The 14,037-nt window shown below is 37.3% G+C and overlaps 2 protein-coding genes across 4 annotated transcripts in view; both read left to right on the plus strand.

Annotated features, from left to right (window-relative positions):
• FAM133B (family with sequence similarity 133 member B) overlaps window positions 1-6,588 on the plus strand; it is a 31,523-nt gene extending 24,935 nt beyond the window's left edge. For 2 of the 3 annotated variants that reach the window (XM_025929808.2, XM_086696311.1), the window contains exons 10-11: window positions 1,947-1,994; window positions 5,094-6,588. In XM_025929808.2, coding sequence (XP_025785593.1) covers window positions 1,947-1,994; window positions 5,094-5,180 — 135 coding nt within the window. In that variant the 3' untranslated portion in view covers window positions 5,181-6,588. The remainder of the gene's footprint in view (window positions 1-1,946; window positions 1,995-5,093) is intronic. The other variant, XM_086696302.1, reaches the window with a different exon arrangement.
• A 1,138-nt stretch (window positions 6,589-7,726) lies between these two features.
• Window positions 7,727-14,037, plus strand: part of PEX1 (peroxisomal biogenesis factor 1) — an 86,840-nt gene continuing 80,529 nt past the window's right edge. Inside the window, exons 1-2 of the mRNA XM_086696288.1 lie at window positions 7,727-8,677; window positions 8,709-8,908. Coding sequence (XP_086552414.1) covers window positions 8,761-8,908 — 148 coding nt within the window. The 5' untranslated portion in view covers window positions 7,727-8,677; window positions 8,709-8,760. The remainder of the gene's footprint in view (window positions 8,678-8,708; window positions 8,909-14,037) is intronic.

Genomic DNA, 14,037 nt, shown 5'->3' on the forward strand with positions numbered 1-14,037 from the left:
CATGATCTCACGATCAGTGAGTTCGAGCCCCGCGTCGGGCTCTGTGCTGACCGCTCAGAGCCTGGAGCCTGTTTCGGATTCTGTGTCTCCCTCTCTCTGACCCTCCCCCGTTCGTGCTCTGTCTCTTTCTGTCTCAAAAATAAATAAACGTTAAAAAAAAATTTTTTTTTTAAATGTTTATAAAAAAAGAAAATGTTAGGGGCGCCTGGGTGGCGCAGTCGGTTAAGCGTCCGACTTCAGCCAGGTCACGATCTCGCGGTCCGGGAGTTCGAGCCCCGCGTCAGGCTCTGGGCTGATGGCTCAGAGCCTGGAGCCTGTTTCCGATTCTGTGTCTCCCTCTCTCTCTGCTCCTCCCCCGTTCATGCTCTGTCTCTCTCTGTCCCAAAAATAAATAAACGTTGAAAAAAAAATTAAAAAAAAAAAAAATGTTATTTGATTTTGGGGTGCTTGGGTGGTCTAGTTGGTTAAGTGTCCAACTCTTGATTTCAGCTCAGGTCACGATCCCAGGGTCATGAGATTGAGCCCCACATCCGACTCCGCACTGACAGGGAACCTGCTTAAGATTCTCTCCCTCTGCCATTCTCCCCCCATCATGTGCATGCTTGCTCTCTCTCTCTCTCTCTCTCTCTCTCAAATATAAAAATAATTGTTCAGTTATTTGATTTTAATAAAAGAAATTAGTTAAAAGAAATACGTCATGAATATTTGATTTACTCACTTCTCTAGTCAGTGTGCTATGAAAAAGAAATGGAAGTTCTATTTCAGAACGAGTTTTTCATTTCCTAGAAGATAATTAATTATATAGCTAATATTATAATTAACCGTATTTACAAATATCTATTCTGAGCTATTTTTTAATGTTTATTTATTTTTGAGAGAGCACAAGATGGGGAGGGGCAGAGGGAGGGGAAGAGAGGATCCAAAGCAGGCTTTGCACCGACAGCAGTGAGCCCAGTGTGGGGCTTGAACTCATGAACCATGAGATCATGACTTGAGCTGAAGTTGGACACTCAACTGACTCAGGCGCCCCTATTTTATTTTATTCTTCTAATATTTACTTTTTACTATACTGCTATTTTGATTACGTGAAAGATGCTGTTTGATGTGTAGTGTATTGAAACGTAGCATTCCCTTGTTTTTATTTGGAACTACTACTATTTAAGAAGTAGAACAGTGATGAGATAGAGCAGAAATGTTGCTGTGATCTTTTTTCCTATCTATAAGGTGAGAGGAGAATTAGGTAGTCTCTATACTATGGTCCTTTTCAGCTCTGATATTCCTATCTTGGATTTTGTTTGTACTCTGTTAGAATAAGAGTCCATTTTTAGATAATTTTAGGTCTGTAAGTTACCATCTTTAAAGTGTTTTTCTCTTGGATTTTGTTTCCTCATTTGTAAAATAGGGCCTATTGCTCACCTTTTGTAATAGTATTTTGTAATACCCCTCTGAAATGAAATTGAAATGAATTGAATTGAAATTGGTAGCACATATATATGTATTACAGATCTGATCTACACATTTTATATTAATATCCCCTAACATATTTTTTTAATATATAAGAAAATATTAATGTATAATTTTACTAAATTTTATTTCAGTGCATAAATGCTGAGTGTGATAACACCAGAATACATAAAATCTTAAGACATAACAAAATCCAAGCTGTAGCAGGTACATTACATAAACCCTTCAAAAACTCTAAAGTAGCATTGTCATCAGTGCATTTTCCAAAACTCAGTAAAGCTCTGGATGAATGAAACAAAATACAGTCTTCCCTTTGTTTATATGATATCTGCATTTCTGGGATGTGCAAACGGGTTTAAGGTATAAGAAGGCATTTAAAATGCCATTTGATTGTCAAAATGGTTTTTACCTATAAATTTTTAAAAAATGTCTTGAGTGCAAGTTACATATTTGTCTTCTCAACAAAAATTCAAACTTTTTAGGTACGAGCAAAAAAGAAGAAAAGCAGTGAAGAACGAGAAAAAGTAATAGCAAGTATCATTTAAATTTTTTACATGACAATAGCGTGGTTCTTTTTGTTAAGATAAAATGAATCCTTATAAGGCATGACTTCATTTACTGGGCCTAAATGTTTATTGGGAAAAATGTGGTATTCAGCTTTACTTAATGGGTTAAAGCAAGTTAAATTGGCTTAGGAGAAAGGAAGAGTATCCTAGTAGTAAACGTGTCCTGTTTCCATTTCAGTGTTTTATTCAGCATTTCATTTTATTTTATTCCATATTCAGTGCTGTTAGAAATGAAAACTCAAACTTTTTTTGGTTTTCTTAAGCTGTAATATGAAATATGAGATTTAAGTATGGTGATTCCCTCATCTTCAATAGAAGTTACTTTCAGATCAGCCAAACCTATAACAAACAGAAAAACCCTCTAAGCACAGGATGCAATAAAAAATAAAGCAGGAATGTGACAACATAAATGATTCACTAATAAAGATGATTCTTTTGATTATTTCTAAAGCCAGCTCTGCTATTATGCAAATTGAGAAGTATAAAAGGAGAAAGAAGGAAGAGGAGAATAAAGAAAATGGAAGTGATATTCAAATGAGAAGCAGACCAACCTGGGGAAAGTGGATAACAGATTATCAAAGAGTAATTGCAGACCATATCATTAAAGTAATTTAGGAGCACTCAGTATAAGCATGGGTGATTGCCTTTGAAAGTATTTTCTTAGGGAGAGGTAGAAGAAAAATGAGAACAGCATCTTTTGTAGGTTTGAGGGTTAACTTCCCTTTCCTGGAATTTCACTCACTCTTAAATGAGGGTCTTTTTCTGGTAGAAAGAATCACTTGGTAATATATGACTCAGAAGTAACATTTACTGTACTTCATGACCAAGGCGACATTTAAGAGACTTTTTTTTCTGAATGGGAATATAATTTGAGTGAAAACTGCTTTGGTCTTTGGTTCAGATTAACTAAGACATAATAGTTAATTTAGGATAGTTCTAATTTGTACTTGCATACCACACTGTTTTCGTGCATTCAGCTAGCATATGTTTATTAAGCATCTCTATGCAGGCACTATTGGTGTTAGTAGTGTTGTTATAATGGAATACAAGATGGATAAGAGGATGATATGTAAGAAAGTGACTTTGGGGAAGGAAAGCCTTTCTGAGGAAGTAAAATTAAGCTGAAGTAGGATTTACAAGAAAGAACCAACCATGTGAAGATCAAAAGAAGAATATCCTAAACAGAGAGAGGAGCTGAGGACCTGTGGTAGGAATGAGCTTGATTTGTTTGAAGAATGGAAAGAGTAAGCATGGCTTACACCTAGTAGATGAAGAGGAATTGCATACAGTGAGGTTGGGAAGTAAGCAGAGGCCATGTCACGTAGCCAGGTGTTTCAGTTTTAATCAGAATGCTTTGGGAAGCTATTTTGAGTGTTTTTAACAAAGAAGGGACCTAAATCAACTTTACATTTTTAAAATACTGTGGCAGAGATGGAGTAGAGAGAGGTGAGGAATGGTGTTCGTATCACAGTGGTAGTAGTGAGGATGGACTGGTGTGATGGATTTGAGTTACGTTTTTGGACTTAGATGGTAGGGCTTACTTGCTGCTTTGGATGTAGAGAGTGGAGTTAAGACAGAGTAGAGCCAACCGCAGCTTAGTTTCTTTGCCTTAATAGAGGTGCCATTTACTAAGATAGCTAAGAGAATTTGGAGAGAAAAATTAGCATTTTTATGGTAATTTTAGATACACTTGTTAGGTATCCAGGAAGAACTCACAGTCTTGAGTTCAGAGCAAGGACTAGATAGGAAGATTTGGTATGTAAGTACTATTAAAAGCATGGGAGACTGAGAGAGCATGTGGAAAAGGAAGGAGGTCCTGAAAGGTCAAGCAGAGGAATAAGAACAAGGACGGGAGGTGAAAGGGTCTTTGCAGTAGAAGAAAGCAGCAGACTGAGGTGTTGTGGAAGCCACGAAGAAAAGTATTTTAGAAAGAGAGTAGTCAACTGTGCTTTTATGAAAAAGCAACCTAGACCCAAAACGTTTAAAGGGCCAAATACAGGGAATTTTGTAAAATTCCCTGTGCACTTGATCTTTTCATGAAGAGAATGATGAAAGTTAGCTTAAAGCTGCTAAGTGGTAGAGACCTTTGAGAGGGGCAGGGGGATTGTGGAAAGTACTTATTGATTCAGAAATGATAGGAAGCTTTGCTTTTGCTGTCTTTACACGTCTCCTTTCTTGCTTTTTTTTTCCTTTCTTGCTTTTTATTTTCTTTTGCAACAACTAGTCTCTCATTTGATACCACTTTTCTAAGTATCTGTTTCTAAGAGTTCCGCCTTCTCTTCTACATCAGAAATAGTCACAAGAGTCTGAGTTCAACAAAATTGTAGCTCTCTTTATCTAGTCATGAGTTGACTACTTTTTCTAGGCTTTAGTGGCATTTTTGTCTAAAAAGTAAGCATCTGAATGCATGGCTGGTTCTGCAGGTACAGCGTATGACTCTTGATCTTGGGGTTGTGAGTTGAAGCCCCATGCTGGGCATAGAGCTTACATAAAAGCTTTTTTAAAAAATTAAAGTTACTAAGCTAAGTAGACTTTTCAACTGTACATCAGTATTTTGTACCAGTTAGTTGTTGTTAATTTAATAATTAAAATAGTTACCAGTGAAGACAGGACCTAATAATTATGTTCCTGTTTACCCAAAAAATACCAGATTTAATATATATATTTTCCAAAAACTGTCATTTATAAAAACAGTTGTGTTTTGCTGTGATATGAGGACTTCTTTGCAATAACTACAATTACTTCGCCTTTACAAATTATATAGTATGAGATACAGCAGTTGATATGATTATTCATAGAATTTATTTTCTATAGAAAGTTTTATTTAGAAACTACATTAATGTGCTAATGACTTAAGAATTTTTCCATATCTTTTTGAAAACAAGCACTCTTAGTCCTCATGATATTAATTATTTAGACTTTTCCAAAAATGTTCCGAATAGTTTACTTGGTTGTGTGGATTGTTTGAAATAATTATATAGTAGCTTAGAAGTACCATGGTAAAGTTGTTTTAGACTTGCATATTTTCCTGTAGAAATGTCTAACAGGGAACTCTCTTTACAGGAAAAAACAAAAAAGAAAAAGAAGCATAAGAAACACAATAAGAAGAAGAAAAAGAAGGCTGCTAGTTCAAGTCCCAACTCGCCATAATATTAAGAAAAATCAGGATTCCTTTATAAAGAAAGTGCAATGTCTAAGGAAATCTCAACTGTGAAAATTATGACATAATTACTAAAATGCATGAATTTTCTTGTTTTTAGAATTATTACTGGACTATTCAGTAGCCACTTGGATGCCTCTGTGTGAAAGGGCCATAATTGTTGCCTGCTGCTTGAACATCAGTTTTTTCTCTTCCAGTGCTTAACAACTCTGGGAGATAATACATTGCAGTTGTGCTAGTGGTTAAGATATTTGGGGATAAAGTTAATATTTTTGACTTGAAGTATCTAATGATAAATCAACAGAAATCGAATCTGGATATATCATTAAGATGTAATTAGAAATGACCAGATGACTCGAGTTAACATTTTGGAAATAGGGATTACATTGATATTTCAAAATCCTTATTCTGTAGATAAGTGTATTTGAATTTTTTCCCCTTATATACTTTTATTTACCCGGGGAAGGAGCTTTTAGGGTTGGGGGGGTGGTTTGCTATCTCTTTAGCTAGCAGAATAGCGTGCCTTTTATCCTCACACATCCTATTTTTGTGGACACAGTAGCCATGCTTCATGGGGAGGTCAGAGCTGGTACAGCAGTCTTGCCCTTAGACATCCTTGGACTCTTGTCATTTGCTGCTTCAAGTGAACCAGAGTAACAGCCTTTTGCAGCACGACAAAGCCCCAAAAGCTCTGGGATTTACCTCCACTTCAATAATACTGAATGTTTTTTAGCATTAGAATGTGTTATAACATTTGAATTAATTTTGACTACACTTTGGCTTTGGAGAGGAATCATTTCCAATAGACACTGGTACTTTTTGAACTTGATAGCTAAAGATTCTAAAATGCATGTTTTATACTGTTAGTTTTAACCAGTCAGGAAAATTTTATGTAACCAGTGATAGTTATTTTATTTTTGTATGAATTTTGTTTAGGCTGCAGTGTTTAGCTTTTATTAACTCCTTATTCTTGCTGTCTTAAATTCCATACTGTGTTTAATGGCATACTTGCCAAGATACTTAGCATGTAAAAAAAAAAAAAGCAGACTTCTAATTTTTTTTTTTTTTTTTTCCAAACAGCTTCATATTGAAGCTGAGTCTTACCATAAACAAGTTGAGTGGCAGGCCTGGTATGCTGTGTCTTGTTACATAAAGCTATTGCCAGAATCTTAGTAAATATAACATTTTAGAAATTTGTCTTTGTATATTCATAACAAATTATGACAAGTTAAGTGAGAATTACATTATTGCTCTTCCTGTCATATTTTACTAAGATTTTGTGCCTCATATCTACTGCTGAATTGTTTACTAGTAACGTTAAAAGGAATTGATAAATCATTTTCACTTTACATTTTTATATAATCAGGTAACATGAAATATAATTTGATGTACAATTTTGCCTGTTTCAGAGGGTGTGCTAATTATAGTGGTATATGCACAAAACATTTTGGCATGACAAGAGGCTGAATAAATAGCTATTTTACTTAAAAATAGCTGTGTTCTTATCAGCTCCCTTTGAGTTGCAAGTAAAGTTATAAAGATTAAGAAACACTACTAGGGGTCCAATGGTAGGTGGATAAGACATATCCCCAAATTTTTAGCTGTAAAAATTATTTATTTCTTGGTAAACTTCCTTAAATTTTATGCTTAAAGCTTCATACTCTTTCCTAATAAAAGATATGTAGGGGCACCTGGGTGGCTCAGTCAGTTAAGCATCCAACTCTTGGTTTCGGCTCAGGTCATGATCTTGAAATTGTGAGATTGAGACCCATGTTAGGCTCTGTGCTGACAGCGCAGAGCCTGCTTGGGATTCTCTCTCTCCCTTCTCTTTCTGCCCTCTCTCTCTCTCTCTCAAATAAACTTAAAGAAATAAATAAAAGATATGTATATGCTCTTGAGTACACAATAAGTTTTGAGGAACATTTTTTTATCTGAAAGGAAGTTTCTTAGAATCGTTGTTCAAGAAAATGCTAAAAGATAAGTTTATCAGTTTATTTGGTGATCAGTTTTGGTATGAGCACACTGGTCCCGAATGTGATGATTATATCAAATTAGAAAGCAACGGTTATTAGACTGAGGAATAAGGTGACCTGGCAAAAAAACTGTTCTTTCCAGGCTGTGTTGACTGTCTGCGAAACACCTTTTTTATTGCTTCTGTGATGGTAGCCTTAATAGACTTCTTTCTAATAAGCTATGGGAAGAAAATTTGATAGAGTAATGTTATGTGCAAGTCCCTAACATTTCTTTCTTCCTTCCACCAAACCACCATTTTTCTTGAATACTTTTATACTAGTTTTATAAACACAGGGCATGTTATCTGGATAATGATGCCAAGGTAACTGCAACAAAATTGATGAGTGTCTGAATCGAAAAATTGAATTTATACCAGTACTTCTCTGTCTGATTGTTTTGGATTCATTTGGTTGCCTTTAGTATATTTAGGTGTTTTATTTTAAATACCGTAAGATTGTTCTGAGTTGACTTTATCCAGAATATAGGTTCATATTCCTCCAGTCAAGGTGTGCTAAAAGTCTTTTGCCTCATTTGCTTTCATTTCATAGAGAATAATAGACTAACCTTGGAGAAACTGAGAACAGTTATTCTTCAGACTTAAGTGACAGGTTTCACACTTTTAAAATATTGCCAGTTTTCAACTTAATTCAGTGAACACAGTATTTCCTAAAGAAAAGTTTTGGGAGAGCTTTTGTGTTCCAGTTGTGTTTGCATTATTTTACTTTTTTATAATTTGTTTTAATTTTTTTTTGTAATCTCTATACCCAACATAGGGCTTAAACTCATGACCTCAAGATCAAGAATTGCACGCTCCTCCAGTCGAGCCAGCCAGGCGCCCTACATTTGCCTTATTTTAAAATTTACTTTATATTTTATTTAAAATTTGTAAGAATATTGTATTCGAAATTCTAAAATTCATTCTGGTCCATTTTCTTGCCTTACTATAGTGAAAGCCAGTAAACAGACTAGGAAATGTTTGTTCCCTGTATTAGGATTTGACAGTAGAGTTAGAACAGTTGTTATTTTGGCCAGCTTTGGCATAGTCACACCATGCTTTCTTACCATTCAGTCAGGTATAAGTTGGAGGGGTACTAGTGGGGTTTTACATTTTTCTAGGAGCTCCCAGATTGAAGTCTCTCTTACGAGAAGATGCTTAAAGTTTTTTAAAGGAGGTTATGTAATCTTTGAAGGAGCTATTTATAGCCTAGAAAAATATGTCCACTTAAAAATAAGATCCTTATAATTTTATTTAGTTGTGTGTTCAGTTAGGAAGGAAACATTTTCAACCATACAGTTTGTGCTGAGGAAATATAAATGACAATAATACCAAGTACCACTTTAAGTGGTGTTTAGCCCTAAAGAAAAGATAAATGTAGGAATTGCTGTAATATTTCAGATCACAATAACATTCATGGAATCATTGCATTTGAGTGCTAACAACCGTTGTTGCATATTTTTGCAATCACTTGAGAACCTTCTGTGGTTGCTGGAATGTTGCCGCCAACCTTCTGTGGTTGCTGGAATGTTGCCGCCATCACATTCTGTTGGTATAGAGTAATGAACTATGGAATCAGTGACAATCCAAGACATGTAGGCTTGGAACTAGGCTATCTGAGAACTCTACAGTGTGTTGAAGCAACACTTGACATGGACCAGAAGACTCTGAAGAAACTGGTGGAATCCATTAGTAATACTGTCAAGAACTGTGAGTACTAACCAGACATCCAGCACTGCCTGAACATCTTTATTCAATCAGATAGAAACATTGATAGATACATTGGACATTAACAGGTTCTTTGTAACACCCAAAATAGAGTTCCTCTAATTTCTGTCTAATGTTTTGGCCATTTAAAAAAATAGATTACAAGTGAATTTACAAGATCCCTGCACTACACTGAGAATATTTTAATCAGGTTCCTAAAATATATTTGTGTATGTGAAAAGAAGAATTTGAGAACTTATGTGACATATGTACTAAAGGATTATCTGCCAACCAAGGACTCGTTCTGTTAACAGTCTGAAATTTAATAAGAGATCTCAAACTCTAAAGGTTTACCTTGACCAATTCCCTGAGTTCTCTGGCACAAAACCCATAGAGGCAGAGGATTGATAGAGCTATAGAAGATATTTTAGTTGCTGAAGAAATAAGCATGGTACTTTGCACATAGCAAGTGTTTATTAAAATTAATGTAACAGATTGGGGGAGGGGGGAATCCTTGCCCTGACAGACCTTAAAAAGTAATCTTATGTATCTTGTCTCACGGGCATGACAACAAGCAATCCTGACTGAGATCCATTTTGACAATGTCTTTGGACTTTGAGGAAATGACTTTTATTTCAGACACTAGTACAGCTTCGTTGGGCACTTCCATTTTTCCTTGTGTGGTCTCAGTAGGTCTCAGTAGTACCACCCTAAGAATCTTGTTGGTAGACTTAATTCAGTTTTCTCTCATTTCAGTTATATTTTAAATGATCCTCAAGCACTTCTAGGGCCTGTTTTTGCAATCTTGCTGTTCTTCAACCCTTAAAATCCATCTAGCAGATTTAACCAAAGTTGAATGTAATATCTACTGTTATTCGCCGTTTTCTTTTTCTTTTATTTTTTGGAGATTGGTTTGCTTTCTTTTTAATTTTTTAAACATTTTTAATGTTTATTTTTAAAGATTTATTTATTTTTATGTTTTATTATTTTTGAGAGCGAGAGGGAGACATAGACTCCAAAGCAGGCTCCAGGTTCTGAGCTGTCAGCACAGAGCCCGACACAGGGCTTAAGCCACCCAGGTGCCCCTTTAATGTTTATTTTTGAGAGAGAGAGTGTGAGTGGGGGGAGGGCAGAGAGAAAGGGAGAGACAGAATCTGAAGCAGGCACCAGGCTCCCAGCTGTTAGCGTAGAGCCTGACATGGGGCTCAAACCCATGAACTGTGAGATCATGACCTGAGCTGTAGTTGGACACTTAACCAACTGAGCCGCCCAGGTGCCTCTGTTTTTTTTTGTTTGGTTTTTTTTTAATTTTTTTTTACATTTATTTATTTTTGAGAAACAGACAAAGCGTGAGCGGGGAAGGGGCAGAGAGAGAAGGAGACACAGAATCTGAAGTAGGCTCCAGGCTCTGAGCAAGCAGTCACCACATAGCCTGATGCGCGGTTCGACTCCACAAACAGATCATGACCTGAGCTGAAGTCGGACGCTCAACCGACTGAGCCACTCAGGTGCCCCTATTTTTAATTTTAAGTTTATTTTGAGAGAGAGACAGCCGAGTGGGAGAGAGGAGAGAGAGAGAATCCCAACCAGGCCCCGCGCTGCCAGCACAGAACCCAATGCGGGGCTTGAACCCACGAAGCCGTGAGCTCATGACCTGAGCCAAAACCTGGAGTTGGACACTTAACCGACTGAGCCACTCAGGTGCCCCTATTTGCTGTTTTCTTAACCTGAGTTTTAAACATTCAAAAGGAAATTTTGCATACTTTAAAAATCTAACTCCTCTCCCCATCCAAATGAAACTACTTTTAGCCTGCTACCCAAATGTGTGTTTAATACCATAATTTGTTATTTGAAGACAATTCTCTGAAAGTATAGGTAATATAAGTAAAGAATATGTAATACTAGATCGGGCCCGCTTCCCATAGAGTCTCCTACAAAGAAGATACTGAACAGTATCTTTCAAAAGAGGAATGAGTTGCATTCCTTTTGCAGAATTTTGACACTAAATTAGGATCAAAAAGTTCAGTGTAACCAGATTACTATTTTATACTGAGATTATTAACAACTCATGTTTATTAATCTCTTCATTGGGGAAATGGTATGCTTAGTGGTTTATCTTCATCTTCAAGTCTCAGGAAAAAAACCCAATGAGGTAGGTGAAATTTTCCACATTTTCAGATGAGGAAACCAAGTCTCAGATTGTCTAAAATGACAGTGAACTTTTCTGGTGGAGGCAGAGCTAGAACCCAGGTAAGTCTGATGCCAGAACCTGCATTTCATCTTCATTTCTCGATGCACCTAATAAGCATTCTAGACTTCTCACGGTCATTCTGTATAGTACTCTCCCATAGTGAATGCAAAATAAAAATTGTTGAATTCAGCTCAGTTCTTGGGTCCTTGACTGGCCTCTCATGACTGGAACTTGGGTGTTTTTTTGTTGTTTTGAGATTTTGTTTTTAGTTTGTACACCCAACATGGGGCTCAAACTCACAACCCTGAGATCAAGAGTTATATGTTCTACTGACTCAGCCAGCCAGCCAGGTGCACCTAGAATTTGCTTCTCAATGGGTAGGACTGGGGAGAGCTAACAAATAGTACCACCTTGGCCTTCCCTTCTCAGGAAGAGATTGTCTTGGGGTGGCTGCATGGCTCAGTTGGTGGAATATGTGACTTGATCTCAGGGTCATGAGTTCGAGCCCCACACTGGGGGTAGAGTTTACTTAAAAAGACAAAAGGGATCGTCTTACTATTTCTCTTGGTGTACATAGATAGTTTTAGTTGTCATGTGCCAGAAAGTTGAGATGGCTTTTCTTGGGCTTTGCTTTAAAGTTTCTTAAGAGGGAGGCTTCATAATTTACTAGGCCTACATGTGCCACATGGCTTCTTGAGTCCAAACTACTAGATTGTGTGACTCTGATCCTCCACTATTTCCAGTGACCTCATGAAGAAAATTCATTACCTTACCAAGCAGCTGTTGATTTTTTTTCACACAGCTCTAGAATATAAAACATTGTAGAGCTGTATTAACCAGTATAGTAACCACTAGCAATGTGTGGCTATTTATTTACTTAAAATTTTTTTTAAGTAACCTCTACACCTAAAGTGGGGCTTGAACTCGTGACCCTGAAATGAAGAGTTGTCCTATGGTCTACCGACTGAGCCAGCCAGGTGCCCCATTTTTTAAAAAGTATGTGTGTGGCTATTTAAATGTAAGTTAAAATTAAGTAGAGTTTTTTAAATCTTTAGTGGCAGTGGCAGATCATTACCTCAGGGCATAGTAAATGGCTTCATGTGTGTGCAACCTATGCATTGTCATGGGGCCCCACGCTTAATTTAATGTTCCACTAACACTTAATGTTTTCAATGAGGGACCCATGTTTTCTTTGCATTGGGCCCGCAAGTTCTGTAGTTGATCTTGGCTGTATACCTCTTATTCATAGTATGGTAGGAGTATCTCCAGCATCAGAATCACCTAGGGGCGCCTGGGTGGCGCAGTCGGTTAAGCGTCCGACTTCAGCCAGGTCACGATCTCGCGGTCCGTGAGTTCGAGCCCCGCGTCAGGCTCTGGGCTGATGGCTCAGAGCCTGGAGCCTGTTTCCGATTCTGTGTCTCCCTCTCTCTCTGCCCCTCCCCCGTTCATGCTCTGTCTCTCTCTGTCCCAAAAATAAATAAACGTTGAAAAAAAAAAAAAAAGAATCACCTAAAGATGCTTACTGAAAATGTAGATTCCTGGATACCACCCTAGGCACATTTAAATATCTCTGCGAGTGGAGCCAATCATCCAGATTGTTTACTCCATTTGTTCTTGGACACACTGAAGTGTAGGGTTTCCTGATGAATCCCTAGTCTCTCCCAGGTGAAATTTCAGTTCTATCAACCTAATTGCAATCACAGCTTGATTAATAGTGAGTTAGGAATTGACCCAGTCTTTTTCACACATATTGTTCAGCCATAATTTTTACACATATAGACTAAGAAATTTTTTTAAAGCTCAGTGAACAATTTTAAAACTTTCTAATAATTTCATGTTGTTTGATTCAAGTGATTATTTTGGCATCTAGAGCTTACTTTGGATCCTGTCTCCTCCAGTATATTCCTTTACCTCATTTGTGTACAAGGAGTTATTTACTTAGCAAACATTTATGTGAGAGCCTACCATTGTGCTTGGCACTACTGGATACTGAGTAGATAATTGACATAAGAGTAAGAGATTTTTGTTATATGCCTTCCTAAAATGCAAATATTTTGTGGGGTTTTTTTAATATGTATTTATTTATTGGGGCGCCTGGGTGGCTCAGTTGGTAAGCATCCGACTTCAGCTCAGGTCATGATCTCACTGTTCGTGAGTTTGAGCCCCACATCGGGCTCTGTGCTGACAGCTCAGAGCCTGGAGCCCCCTTCAGATTCCGTGTCTCCCTCTCTCTCTGCTCCTCCCCCACTCACACTCTGTCTCTCTCCCTCAAAAATAAATGAACATTTAAAAAAAAAATTTTATTTATTTTGAAAGAGAATGGGGGAGGGACAGACAGAATCCCAAGCAGGCTCTGTACAGAGCCCAACAGGAGGCATGATCTCACAAATCGTGACATCATGACCTGAGCTGAAATTAAGAGTCACGTGCTTAACCAACTGAGCCACCCAGGCTCCCCTAAAATCCAGATACTTTGTGAACTGCATTTCTCTGACCCACTCCTACTAGAAGGAGGAAATAAGTTAAATCTAGTATGATTAGCCCTTATGAACTCATGAGCCCTGAGTGTTCGTGAGGTAAAAAATACAATTGATCATCTCTTCCGGGACTTAGCCCAGGACCACCTATAGACCCAGTGGTCCAATATTTGGCTTTCACTTCATTTGTCACACATAACATGGGCCAATATGTATGCATATATAGGTAGGTATACATACATATTTTCCAGCTTTGTCTGCTGAGAGGGCTTAGAAATATTCCACTGTACCCATCCCAGCTCCTGGTTATGTATTGGGCTTAGAAATATTCATCTCCCAGTAGTAATAAGCACACCCAGTGCATAATCCTTGGTGTTTAAATACCAGTCTCCAATAAAAACAACCAGGATTCCTTGAAGAAATAGCCACACAGAGTGTAAAGGAAAACCTATGCTATGCCTTGT

This window comes from Puma concolor, chromosome A2 (genome assembly GCF_028749965.1).
Source record: "Puma concolor isolate L17-30 chromosome A2, mPumCon1.1.hap2, whole genome shotgun sequence".
In the NCBI taxonomy this organism is placed as follows: domain Eukaryota; kingdom Metazoa; phylum Chordata; class Mammalia; order Carnivora; family Felidae; genus Puma; species Puma concolor.